The sequence below is a fragment of the Rutidosis leptorrhynchoides genome, chromosome 1 (assembly GCF_046630445.1).
Source record: "Rutidosis leptorrhynchoides isolate AG116_Rl617_1_P2 chromosome 1, CSIRO_AGI_Rlap_v1, whole genome shotgun sequence".
NCBI lineage: Eukaryota > Viridiplantae > Streptophyta > Magnoliopsida > Asterales > Asteraceae > Rutidosis > Rutidosis leptorrhynchoides.
This window is the reverse complement of record NC_092333.1, coordinates 456,757,997-456,772,245: the sequence shown is the minus strand read 5'-3', so window position 1 is coordinate 456,772,245 and position 14,249 is coordinate 456,757,997. Positions and strand designations below refer to the sequence as shown.

Genomic DNA, 14,249 nt, shown 5'->3' with positions numbered 1-14,249 from the left:
TCCAAACAAACACAACATGATCTCTTGTACCACGCGCATTAAAATCAGTACGTTATTATAAACTCACCAAATTTAAATCTGAAAAAATAATTTGGCAAGGGTAAATTAGTAACTACGTATAAAAGCTTGTCGCTTAGCACCGAGAGTTTGCGTGCAGTTACAGCTGTCGATCCATAAAACAAGATGAGATCGTACGGTTGATAAAGAAAGTTTGACTGGTGTACGAAATGAGGCAAGGAATGAATGATTGAACTTTTTTCAGGTTTGACCATTGACCATTATAGATATAGACATAGATATAGAGATAGAGATAGATAGATGTTTGTATTTTAGAGAGAGAAAGAGAAATTAGTTTGAAAAAAAAGAAAAAATAAATTAGAAGAAAGGTGGAGGAGGATTGCGTATCGTGTCGCAGTTTCCTCCTCCATTTGTTGTTGAAGAACAAGGAGAATTTGTAATCACGTGTTGTGAGATTTTGTGAGAGAAAGGGGAAAAATTAGGGTTACGAATTTCAATTTCAATTTTATATAATTTGATTTAATCAATCAGTCATAATGAATGTGATGCGTCGTTTGAAGAGTATCGCCTCTGGTCGTACATCCGTTTCGGATAACGTAAGCTTTTGTTAATCTAATTTAACGGTTTAATTTCGATTTTACTGATGAATTTTGTTTTGTATTGATTGGATCGATGAATGTTCATGTAATATTAATATGAATTCGATTTGTTTGTTCATATTATTCATTGAAGGATTTATGTGGCATTGAATCTGTTAGCTTTTACGCCTAAGATTATATCGTTTTGCTTGATTCGATGTGTGGAATATTGTAATTAATTAATGAGATTTAAAAATTTTAAAAAGTTAATTTGTTCTTTTTATTAATTTCAGTCAATTAATGGAAGCTAAATGTTTTAGAAACTTACTCGTATGTGTTCTTCTGTTGTTTGTTTTTTTCATCAATTTGTTAGGTTATATTTTTTTATAATTTTGTTGATAGAAATGGCTTATTTGTTTATTGTGTTTAATTGACTTTGTGATGTATTTCATATACATATATTAATAAATTAATATATTAATAATATAATACTCCATCAACACATCAAAATTGTTTGTTATTGTGGATGTCAAAATCATTGAGCATATGATAGAGAAGATTCAAATGCATTCTATAAATTTTGCACATATGATTGTATTTTACAAAGTCACATCAAGCTAAAATTTCAGACGTTTTCACATTATATTAACGTGATTGTGTTAGGAATAAGATTGTTACTAATATATGATGTGTATATATGTACATGATTTTACTCATATGATTATACCTTTTTGTTTTGTAGAGTGCCGATTCAGGCCATCGGAGGTCAAAACAAGAATCACTGAGTCAGCCGGGGAGTGCTCGTGCTTCTTCAAAGATGCTTTTGAGCTCATCCAGCACTAATGATAGACATGGGAAACCTGAGTATGACAATTTGCCTAAAGAAATGCACGGAATGAAGATTAAGGAAGATAAATCTGATGACAAGGTAATACATTTATTCTATTTTGCAATATACTATTTATTTATAGTATATATATGTAAATGATTGTATAGTATATACTGATGTGTGTTATTTAAAGCAGGATTTTGAGGCGACTCTAGTAACCGGTAATGGTACTGAAACAGGTCAAATTATCGTGACTTCAGTTGGTGGTCGGAATGGAAAGCCTAAGCAGGTGATCATTGGTTACATTTTTTAAATATAAATGTATTTATTAGCTTTAAGCTAAAAAATCAGATATGTAATGGTGCAGACTTTCTCATACATGGCGGAGCGTGTTGTTGGTACTGGTTCTTTTGGTGTTGTCTTTCAGGTAATTAACAAGTGATTGTTATCATTTCAAACTTGAAGTTTCGTTCTGCTATATGCCGTCTACATTTTACATAAATGTTAACTACATAATAACCCTTTATCGTTTTTGTATATTTTTTTTCAGGCCAAATGTCTTGAAACGGGTGAATCTGTTGCGATAAAGAAGGTTCTACAAGACAAAAGATACAAGAACAGAGAACTTCAAATTATGCGTTTACTGGATCACCCTAATGTTGTTCCGTTGAAAAATTGTTTCTATTCAACTACTGACAAAAACGAATTATACCTGAATTGTGTCTTGGAATACGTACCTGAGACGGTATATAGGATGTCAAGGCACTATGTGAGAATGAACCAACACATGCCTATGCTATATATACAATTGTACACATATCAGGTGACTGTCTTACCAATTATTGTACCCTTTTATTTAATCATGCAAATGCACATTAATTAACTAAATCGTTTCACGTTCTTCAATGTTTAGATTTGTCGTGGTCTTAACTACATTCACAACGTCATTCGTGTATGCCATCGTGATATCAAGCCACAAAATTTACTGGTTAGTTCTACTAATATGTGAATAAGCTTATTGAATATCTCTTATTAATGTTTGACGATAGTTGTGTTGGTGATGTATTAATGTGAATGGCTCTGTTACTTGCAGGTCAATCCACAAACTCATCAGCTAAAACTATGTGATTTTGGGAGTGCAAAGATGTTGGTAAGTTTACAATGATCAAGAGATACATACGCATTTAAAACTTGATGTAAATATTAATATTTAGTTGTGTGAATGCAGGTACCTGCCGAACCAAATATTTCATACATTTGTTCGAGATATTATCGGGCTCCTGAATTGATATTTGGAGCAACAGAATACACCAATGCTATTGACATGTGGTCTGCAGGTTGTGTTTTGGCTGAGTTACTTCTTGGACAGGTGCGTACCTTGTTATAGGTGTTGTTATTGAGTTACTGTAAATAGATTTTGTTGTTATTTCTTTGTTTAAATTTTAATTCCCAATATATCTCTGATGCGTACAAATATTACATGATATGCAGCCTCTTTTCCCTGGCGAAAGTGGTGTAGATCAACTAGTAGAGATAATCAAGGTACGTAATCTCGGAAACTCTAATTTACATACCGTCACAGACACACTGAGTTTGTTATTTGAGACTAATGTGTGTGAATCCTTTGTTTAGATTTTGGGAACACCAACACGTGAGGAAATTAAGTGCATGAATCCTCATTACACCGAGTTCAAGTTCCCACAGATCAAGGCTCATCCGTGGCATAAGGTTTGTTTATCATACAGTTAGTTTTTCATATCCATTCATGATGATTTAGGCTTCACATATTATGGGGAAATTACACGTCAACGTGAAGCTAACTACTACTCTACAATTAAAATTTACTGTTTTTCTTTTTAAAAAAAGAGTAAATCAGAATGTCGTACAGGGTAGTCAAACGACAAAATTTGGGAACTCTTTTAGTATATAGGAATAAAATAATGTGAATATAATATATAATATAAATATAAATACAATATATACAATTTCCAACTTTTATCCATGTGGTCACGAGACGTTTACGTTTTCGTATTTTGTTTTCAGATATTTAAGAAGCACATGCCATCTGAAGCAATTGATCTTGTTTCACGTCTACTACAGTACTCACCAAAGCTGCGATGTAACGCTGTAAGTAAACTCGATATATGTTTCGTTGTTCCCAATTCTTTTACAGTAAACACACAAATTCTTATGTTTTGTATACTGATGTACAGCTGGAGGCCTGCACACACCCATTCTTTGACGAGTTAAGAGACCCGAACACTACTTTGCCAGATGGCAAACCCCTCCCTCCACTATTTAACTTCACACAACAAGGTACAACTCTATTTCTATATCTCATGTTAGTTATATTATCTAATTTAATTAATGTATCCAGAAAATTTAATAATAATAAATTTTGTACAGAGATTGCTGATGCACCTCCGGAACTACTTCAACGGTTGATACCCGAACATGCCAGACAATGAATGATAATGATGTAATGTAATGAAGAGAGTGTGTGTTGTCCATAAGTGTTCTGAAAGTCGGGTTTTTGAATACTTGCCCATAATAGTCGTCGTCATTATACTTGCTCTTTCTGTCATTTGGTGTGCTACACAATCTAATCCAAGTTTTTCCCGCCTCAAATATGGATATGGAGGTTGGTTTCATATATATTTAACTGTAACGAATCGGAAGATTATTTAACATCTTCCTTGCGTATAGATATGGTGTAGCTAAGTTCGATTTGTGAGCTTACAACATGGAAACTTTACTTCTAATGAATTTAATTTTTTCGTTTTTTTATTTATCCTGTCTACTGAATGCTCTAATATAAATACACAATGTTGGTTAGAATCAAATTTGCAGTTGAAACTCCCATGGTCTCACTCCTTCCATATTCTGGTATTTTAATCCATATCATGTCTTCCTTTTCGAGTACTTGTTATGAAAAGTATATGTTGCTATTATACCTAAATACTATCCATAAAGATCCCTTTTGAGATTGTATGTTCTCTTGTAATTATAGGTGGGCATAAAAACCGGATCCCAAAAAAAACCAAAAAAAATAATCCGGAACCGGATCTGACAGGATCCGGTTTGTGTCAGAACCGGAACCGGTTCCTGGATCAGATCCGGATCCGACCGGATCCCAACGTTCGAAACGGATCGGATATTTTCCGGATAAAAACCGGATTTTTTTTGGCTGCTTCGATTTTCAAAATTTTGTTGTTGTTGCCGTTTTGCAGTTTTTTGGACCGTTTTTTTTTTATTTTTTTATTTTTTTGAATTTTTATGGACCATTTTACCCCTACAAGTCTAGTATAAATAGATGGTATTGGGTTTTGGTTGAAAGCACACCATCTAATTCTCTCTATTCTCTCTAAATCTCAAAATACTTTATAATTACACTATAATTACTCACTAAACTCTACTTACTAATCCTATAATGGATAATTCACAAGCATCCGCTTCCGATTCCACTTCCGTTGCAACATCTTCACAACGTTATACCAACAACGATGTTCGTATGATCAAAAATACGAGTCGAAAAGGTGACGTTTGGTCTAATTTCGACTTGTGCGTGATGAACGATAATCAAGAAAGAGCTCGTTGTAAGAGATGTTTTAAGTTCCTAGGTGTTTCGGGTAACTCTACGTTAAGATAACATCTTGAAAAAAGTTGTAAAGGAGCCATTCAAGAAGACCCGACACAACGTACACTTGGTCGGGATGGTTCGATTTTTTTCTACGATCAAGAAGCTCTTCGTGAAGATTTGGCACGGTTTGTCATTCAACAAGGGCTTCCTTTCAACCACTTCGACAATCCAAAGCTTACGGAGCTAATTCGGAACCGACTACAACCGCGATATAACAATGTAAGTCGTACTACTCTAAGACGTGACGCTTTTAAATTATGGAAAAAGCTAAAAATGATATAATTGAAGGTTTCCGAACATATAAACATAAAGTTTCTATAACTTGTGATGTTTGGACCGCACCACACGGAACGGCAAATTCTTATTTAGCCGTTACCGCTCATTGGTTTCATCCCGATTCGTGGTTATTAATGAAACGGACTATCGCTTTTAAATTATTTGCTTATCCGCATAATGGTAATAATTTAAGAAAAATTATACAAGACACTTTGATTGAATATAATTTAATCGATAAAGTTTTTACTATTTCGCTAGATAATGCTTCTAATAATACTAGCGCCATGGATATGTTAAAAATACGATTGCAACCGATTTTAAATGGTGCGTTTTTACATACACGTTGTGTTGCTCATATTATAAACTTGGCCGTTCAAGATTGTTTAACTTATTGTAGTGCGTTAAAAGATAAATTTAGAAAATTATTAGTAACGATATATCGTACGAGCAACGAACGACATAAAAACTATAAATGTTTCGTTAAAACTTGTAATGACACTTGGTTATGTAACAGACTGAAACCCGGGCTAGTTGTAAGTTGTCTATTTTGCCCTAAGGGTTTGTGCTTGGTCTTAAGTGCTTTTATTTTAATTATTTTATTAGTGTTTTATTATAATTGTGTTGTGACCAGTTTGTGACAAGGGTCCCAGAACAGGTTGGTTTATATAATTTGGACTCCGTTAGGACCGCCTAAGGAGATACGAAAGGTTATCAGATAAGATAACTGGTAAATACCTGTGTGATATGGGGTATGAGTTTATAACTCATTTAAGTGTATGTATCTGGATAGTTCTATCCATTTCTCATTTCATCAATAAAACACACACGAACCATACACAAACACATACTTAAACCCTAATTTTAGTTGGTGAGCCTTTGGATTAATTGAAGCTAGAGATATATTCCTTGTGATTTCGTGATCAATATAAGGTATGCATATCATAGATTCATGCTTTGATTCTTGCTCTAATTGGGTTTTTGTGTTAAATGAGTTTTTGATAGAAATTAGCTCAAATTTAGTTGTTTGATGTTTGTTATGCTTAATTGATGTTAGAAATAGGTTATATATATGTTTAGTAACTTCCATGTGCTTAAAATTTGATCAAAAATCGAGTTTTGGGCGAAAAATGTTCGAAATCAGCGTAAGTGTTCGAACCAGTTGCTACAGTGTTTGCTACAGTATTTTGCTACAGTATTTTGCTACAGTACCCGAACTGCTACAGTATCACTATTTGCTACAGTGTCACTATTTGCTACAGTATCACTATTTGCTACAGTGTCACTATTTGCTACAGTTTTCGTTATTGCTACAGTGCCACTATTTGCTACAGTACCGAGTTGCTACAGTACCGTGTTGCTACAGTACCGCGTTGCTACAGTGTTCGGAAAAATCACTATTTGCTACAGTACCTTTTATGAAATTGAAACGGGCGTAACTTTCAAACCGGAACTCCGTTTTTGATGAATCAAATATCGTTGGAATTGTATTGAAGAGTACTTTTCAATGGTGAACTTTTAAGAAACTAGATCAAAATGATTTTAGGTCGAAAAAGGAGTTTTAGTGTGTATGTCGTGTTTTGCACGCACCTGTATGCCATTATTGAATGGAGTCATAATGTAGACTCATAAAATTATGAATATATGGTGTTATGACCTAGTTAATCATATGAAATGATTATATTATTTATTGAATATGTATATTAACTTTGTTTGTGTTGTTCTCAGGTTATAAGGACAATGAGGAAGCTCAGAAATAATAACTGAGCAGTTGCTGGTAATTGGTGAGTGGGTCTATCTCCGGATAGAGTTTAAGTAGCATATCATGCTACTGTGGTTGACTCTTTTACCATGCATAGTGTAGAAATTGCCATGTTGGAATAATATAGTATGCCTGATGTTGTATGTGAATTATGTGTACACTGTGTGAATGGCACCAGTCGGGCCTAGGGAGACTGGGGACTCGAGACTGTGCCTAGGAGAGGTTAGAGTCCGTATGAGGTCAACCGTGCCTAGGGGAGGTTGGGTCCATAGGCTACTGATTGTAGAGTATAGTGTGAATGATGCATCCCCTGCATCTGGATAACTATACTGTGAATTGAGTAGCAGGGACTATCGGTAGACTCAAGTCCGATCAGCTAGGAGTCGTGTGCTCGTACAAGCCGCCGATCCTCGTATTGTCTTATTGTATGCTAGTTGATAGTTAGCATGTGTTGTTATTAGTATATAGCTTGTGTGTGACTTAAGCTATATCTGTTAGATAGATTCCATTCACTTAGCGGTGCGCTAATCCCCCACATATTCTCCCCTTGCAGGTTTAGGTACTGCTAGTCGGGATGGGTGCTATTGCAGAAGACATGTTTGACAACCCAACTCTGATGTGGACTTTTGTATAAATAATGTTTTGTGATAACGTAACACCGTTGTGTAAACTTAAACGTAATGACGTGACTTATATTGTGTTTGTTAATAAAGTCTTCCGCTGTGTATTTAAAAAAAAAAATGGCCGGTGTTACAAGTTGGTATCAGAGCATGGTTTGGCAGCAATTGCGTGCGCGTACTTTGTTCCCAAACCCTGAGGCAAGTCAAACATGTCTATGGGAGTGGGGGGCTAAGTGAAAATAGGATATACGTGTGTTAGTTGTGATTGAACTAACTGTTATCCACTAAGCTTTTGTGTGAGCTGTTTTGTAGCACAGGTATGTCTGATAGAAATGCAACTGGCCCATCCAACCCCGGAACATTTAGAGCACCAGAAGAGGGTGTTGAGTCTGATGATGATCAGAGTAGTTACATCCTTCAATTAGAAAGTAAGCTAAAAGAGGCTGAGGACAAAATTAATGAGCTTGAATTGGCAAGGCATTCTGGAAATGATGATACACCACCTGGATTCCCAACCGCGCAATCCCAAACGATACCTAATGTGCACCAGAACCAGTTTCAGAATCAAATACCTAACCAATATTATATGCCACCACAAAACACCTTTACTTACCAAAATCCCATGATGATGAATCCATACCAAATGCAAATGTTCCATCAACCTTACATGCAACCACCCAAAAGATGTACGTATAAGAACTTCCGTGATTGCAAACCCTCCGAGTTCTCTGGAAGTACTGATCCGACTGTAACTCTCAATTGGTTGCAAGAAGTTGAAAGGGTATTTGAAGCGTGTCAGTGTGAACCCGAGCTGAAGGTAACATATGCTAGTAGACTGTTGAAAGGTAGGGCTATGATTTGGTGGGATTCTTTGATTTCTAGTATATCAAAAGAGCAAGTGAGTATGATCACATGGGAGCAGTTTCATGGGAAGGTGTGTGAACAATATTGTAATCCATTTGATATGAACCGAATCAAGACTGAGTTTCTTGAAATGAAGATGACACCTCAAATGACGATCGATGAGGTAGTAGAGAAGTTTATGGATAAACTGAGGTTTGTACAACAATGGGTGCCAGACGAAGCGTCTCGTATCCAGCATTTTGTTAATATCATTCTGCCTGAGTACAGAACTTTTGTTAGAACAGCTACATCATTGTCTCAAGCTGTTGTGATGGCTAAGATGGTAGAAAGTGATGTTCAGGCTGCCAGAAACAGAATGTTTGGTAATGTGCTACAACAAGGTGGGCAAGTATCTGGTCAATCAGGATCTAAATTCAAGAAGTCTAGTGGGTTTAAATCGAAGGGTAAAAGTGGTCAGAGTAGTACTGGACCTGGATCAGGTAAAGGGAATTGGTGTCACACGTGTCGATCTTCTCACAGTGGTCAGTGTTCTGAGGCTACAAGAAGATGCTTAAAGTGTGGTGTTGTTGGGCATGAGTCTTCAGCATGCCCGTATCCGAATAGTGTGTGTTGGATTTGTCACAAACCAGGGCATCGTGCAATTAGTTGTCCGTCGAAGAGTGGTAGTTCCGGGGCAGGGTCAGGGGCGCGTTCAGCATCAGCTGGAGGGTCAACTGCCTCGAGTGGGCAGAAGAGGAAGAACCCTCCAACAGCAGAGGCTAGAGCTTTTCAGATGTCGGTGGAAAATGCTGTGGCCACCGACGAAGTAATCACCGGTATGTTTCTAATCAACTCAATACCTGCTCGCGTATTGTTTGATTGTGGTGCCAATAGGTGTTTTATGTCCCTAGATTTCTGTGCTAAGTTGAATTTACCAGCTACTATGTTACCCAAGCCGGTTAGTGTAGAAGTAGCTGATGGTAAGACCACACCCGTCACAACCTATGTGACTGGGGTTTGTATAGAGATCGAAGGGAAGTCTTTCCCGGTGACTTGTTTAGTGTTACCTATTCCTAGTTTTGATGTAGTACTAGGAATGGATTGGTTGAGCTCGCTTAGGGCTAATATTAAGTGTGATAGGAAAATGATTACCTTTCGTTCGACCGATGGAACCCGTGTTGTGGCTCGAGGGGAGCGGGGAGGGTATAATTTTCTGTTGATAACCATGATGAAAGCGAAAAAGTCGATGGCAAAGGGTTGTGAATCATTTCTTGCATATGTGATTGATGCGAAGAAAGAAAAGAAAACAGTGGCCGATATTCCGATAGTATCAGAATTTCCCGAAGTGTTCCCAGATGAGTTACCAGGTCTGCCACCGGTATGGGAAGTTGAATATAAGATTGAATTGGTTCCTGGAACAACTCCAGTTGCAAAAGCTCCATACCGATTAGCGCCGTCTGAAATCCGTGAAATGATGTCACAGATTCAAGAACTATTAGATCGTGGGTTTATCCGACCGAGTTCTTCACCGTGGGGTGCTCCGGTATTGTTTGTTAAAAAGAAAGATGGGTCAATGCGTATGTGTATTGATTATCGTGAATTGAACAAAAGAACAGTGAAGAATAAGTATCCGTTACCTCGAATAGACAATTTGTTCGATCAGTTACAGGGTGCTTCATTCTTTTCTAAGATAGACTTACGATCCGGATATCATCAGGTTCGTGTTGCTGAATCAGATATACCGAAAACAGCGTTCAGAACAAGGTATGGTCATTATGAATTTCTTGTTATGCCGTTTGGGTTGACGAATGCGCCAGCAATCTTCATGGATCTAATGAATAGAGTGTGTCGCCCGTTCTTAGATAAGTTTGTGATTGTGTTTATAGATGATATACTATTGTATTCAAAGACCGAAAGTGAACATGTTGAACATCTGAGACAGGTTTTGAACATGTTGAAACGTGAACAACTATTTGCAAAATTTTCAAAGTGTGAATTTTGGTTACGTGAAGTGCAGTTTTTGGATCATGTGATTTGTGCCGAAGGTATAAAAGTTGATCCGACAAAGATAGAAGCGGTAATGAATTGGAATTCTCCGAAGACTCCGACTGAGATTAAGAGTTTTCTGGGATTAGCCGGTTATTATCGCAGATTTATCAAGGATTTCTCGAAAATAGCGGGTCCGTTGACTAAGTTGACTCGTAAAGATGTAGCCTTTCGATGGACTGATGAACAGGAAAAGGCTTTTCAGATTTTGAAACAGCTACTGTGTCAGGTACCAGTGTTAGCTTTACCAGAACGTTCAGACAACTTCGTGGTATACTGTGATGCATCATATGCTGGGTTGAGTTGTGTATTAATGCAAAGAGATAAAGTAATCGCCTACGCCTCGCGACAGTTGAAAGTTCATGAGAAGAATTATCCAGTGCATGATCTTGAAATGGCTGCAGTAGTGTTTGCTTTGAAACTGTGGAGACACTATTTGTATGGAACCCATTGTGTTATATGTACAGATCACAAGAGTTTGCAGTATATCTTCTCACAGAAAGAATTGAATATGCGTCAGAGACGATGGCAAGAGTTGATCAAAGATTACGATTGTGAAATTAAATACCATCCGGGTAAGGCAAATATGGTTACAGATGCGCTAAGTCGTAAAAAGTCAAGTGAAAATGTGAAATTTCTTCGTTTGAATATAACTTCAGATTTGATTAACAGCTTAAAAACCATCCAGGCCTGTGCTTTAGAGGACGAACATATTAAATCTGAACAAATGACCAAACGAAAAGTGGATTTAATTGATGACTCACGTGGACTAAAGACCTTAAACAATCGTGTTTGGGTGCATAAGCTTGGAGATTTGAGGGATTTAATCATGACGGAAGCTCACAAATCCAGATTGACAGTACATCCGGGTAGTAATAAGATGTATCATGATTTGAAAACAGTGTATTGGTGGCCAACAATGAAATCAGATATCGCCTGTTATGTCGAAAAGTGTCATATATGTGCTCAAGTAAAGGCCGAACATCAGAAACCTTATGGTTCGTTACGTCAGTTACAGATTCCAGAGTGGAAATGGGAACATATAACGATGGATTTTGTGACCAAATTACCTCGAACTCAGAAAAGACATGATATGATTTGGGTAATAGTGGATCGCCTAACTAAAAGTGCTCATTTTCTTGCTACTCGTGAAACAGCTTCGTTAAGTGAGTTAGCCGAATTGTATATAAACGAGATAGTTAGTTGACATGGTGTGCCATTATCGATCGTTTCAGACAGAGATTCCAGATTTGTGTCGAATTTTTGGAATAGTCTTCAACAGAATTTGGGTACACGTGTGAATTTAAGTACAGCTTATCATCCTCAGACAGACGGTCAGAGTGAAAGAACGATACAGACTTTGGAGGATATGTTAAGGGCTTGTGTGTTAGAATACGGTGGTTCGTGGGATACACATTTGCCGTTGATCGAATTTGCGTATAATAATTCATATCATTTGAGTATAGGGATGCCGCCCTATGAAATGTTATACGGTCGTCGTTGCAGAACTCCGACTTGTTGGTTAGAAGCCGGGGAGAAACAGTTTGCAGGTCCCGAAATCGTTCAAATGACAGCCGAAAAAGTTGCAATTGCGAGAGAAAAGTTGAAAGCCGCTAGAGATAGGCAGAAAATGTATGCTGATCCGCGTAGACGTTCGGTAACCTTTAATGTGGGTGAACGAGTGTATCTGAAAGTTTCGCCGTGGAAAGGGGTTATCAGATTCGGTAAACGTGGTAAGTTAGCACCGAGATTTATTGGTCCGTTTCCGATCAGTGAAGTGTTGAATGATCAGACTGTGGTGTTAGATCTTCCGCCAGAGTTAGCCGGTATTCATAATACATTTAACGTGTGTTATCTTCGTAAGTGTAAAGTCGATGATGAAGCGCAACTCCTTCCTTTAGAAGATTTAAGAGTCGATTTGAATAAGAAATTGGTGGAAGAGCCGGTCTGTGTAGTTGACCGAAAGGTGACTAAGTTGAGAAATAAAGAGATACCGATGGTGTTGATCGAGTGGAAACACAGTTTGGGTTCTAATCTTACGTGGGAAACGGAAGAGTTGATGAGAAACCGCTACCCTCATTTGTTTGACCAAGACCAGATTCCGAGGACGGAATCTCCTTAAGGGGGGTGGATTTGTAACAGACTGAAACCCGGGCTAGTTGTAAGTTGTCTATTTTGCCCTAAGGGTTTGTGCTTGGTCTTAAGTGCTTTTATTTTAATTATTTTATTAGTGTTTTATTATAATTGTGTTGTGACCAGTTTGTGACAAGGGTCCCAGAACAGGTTGGTTTATTTAATTTGGACTCCGTTAGGACCGCCTAAGGAGATACGAAAGGTTATCAGATAAGATAACTGGTAAATACCTGTGTGATATGGGGTATGAGTTTATAACTCATTTAAGTGTATGTATCTGGATAGTTCTATCCATTTCTCATTTCATCAATAAAACACACACGAACCATACACAAACACATACTTAAACCCTAATTTTAGTTGGTGAGCCTTTGGATTAATTGAAGCTAGAGATATATTCCTTGTGATTTCGTGATCAATATAAGGTATGCATATCATAGATTCATGCTTTGATTCTTGCTCTAATTGGGTTTTTGTGTTAAATGAGTTTTTGATAGAAATTAGCTCAAATTTAGTTGTTTGATGTTTGTTATGCTCAATTGATGTTAGAAATAGGTTGTATATATGTTTAGTAGCTTCCATGTGCTTAAAATTTGATCAAAATCGCTCAAAAATCGAGTTTTGAGCGAAAAATGTTCGAAATCGGCGTAAGTGTTCGAACCAGTTGCTACAGTGTTTGCTACAGTATTTTGCTACAGTACCCGAACTGCTACAGTATCACTATTTGCTACAGTGTCGCTATTTGCTACATTATCACTATTTGCTACAGTGTCACTATTTGCTACAGTGTTCGGTATTGCTACAGTGCCACTATTTGCTACAGTACCCGAGTTGCTACAGTACCATGTTGCTACAGTACCGTGTTGCTACAGTGTTCGGAAATCACTATTTGCTACAGTACCTTTTATGAAATTGAAACGGGCGTAACTTTCAAACCGTAACTCCGTTTTTGATGAATCAAATATCGTTGGAATCGTATTGAAGAGTACTTTTCAATGGTGAAATTTTAAGAAACTAGATCAAAATGTTTTTAGGTCGAAAAAGGAGTTTTAGTGTGTATGTCGTGTTTTGCACGCACCTGTATGCCATTATTGAATGGAGTCATAATGTAGACTCATAAAATTATGAATATATGGTGTTATGACCTAGTTAATCATATGACATGATTATATTATTTATTGAATATGTATATTAACTTTGTTTGTGTTGTTCTCAGGTTATAAGGACAATGAGGAAGCTCAGAAATAATAACTGAGCAGTTGCTGGTAATTGGTGAGTGGGTCTATCTCCGGATAGAGTTTAAGTAGCATATCATGCTACTGTGGTTGACTCTTTTACCATGCATAGTGTAGAAATTGCCATGTTGGAATAATATAGTATGCCTGATGTTGTATGTGAATTATGTGTACACTGTGTGAATGGCACCAGTCGGGCCTAGGGAGACTGGGGACTCGAGACTGTGCCTAGGAGAGGTTAGAGTCCGTATGAGGTCAACCGTGCCTAGGGG

General features: G+C 37.2%; 1 protein-coding gene across 2 annotated transcripts; it reads left to right on the top strand.

Annotated features, from left to right (window-relative positions):
* Window positions 1-332: 332 nt before the first annotated feature.
* On the top strand, window positions 333-4,212 carry LOC139873863 (shaggy-related protein kinase epsilon-like). 2 transcript variants are annotated; one of them, XM_071861635.1, is made up of 13 exons: window positions 333-614; window positions 1,339-1,524; window positions 1,622-1,714; window positions 1,793-1,852; window positions 1,976-2,248; window positions 2,339-2,413; window positions 2,519-2,575; window positions 2,654-2,794; window positions 2,917-2,967; window positions 3,058-3,153; window positions 3,469-3,552; window positions 3,639-3,741; window positions 3,832-4,212. In XM_071861635.1, exons 1-13 carry the CDS (start codon window positions 555-557, stop codon window positions 3,891-3,893), a joined length of 1,341 nt encoding a protein of 446 aa, XP_071717736.1. In that variant the 5' UTR covers window positions 333-554; the 3' UTR covers window positions 3,894-4,212. The 2 variants fall into 2 exon arrangements, with proteins under 2 accessions (XP_071717736.1, XP_071717735.1); XM_071861634.1 differs by having other exon boundaries at window positions 1,619-1,714.
* The last annotated feature ends 10,037 nt before the right edge of the window (window positions 4,213-14,249 follow it).

Excerpts from the sequence above, each read along its gene's own strand:
- LOC139873863 (XM_071861634.1), top strand. The coding sequence starts at position 555 with ATGAATGTGATGCGTCGTTTGAAGAGTATCGCCTCTGGTCGTACATCC. Across the intron at positions 2,249-2,338 it reads TACAATTGTACACATATCAG|ATTTGTCGTGGTCTTAACTA; the intron begins GTGACTGTCTTA and ends TTCAATGTTTAG. Across the intron at positions 2,414-2,518 it reads TCAAGCCACAAAATTTACTG|GTCAATCCACAAACTCATCA; the intron begins GTTAGTTCTACT and ends TGTTACTTGCAG.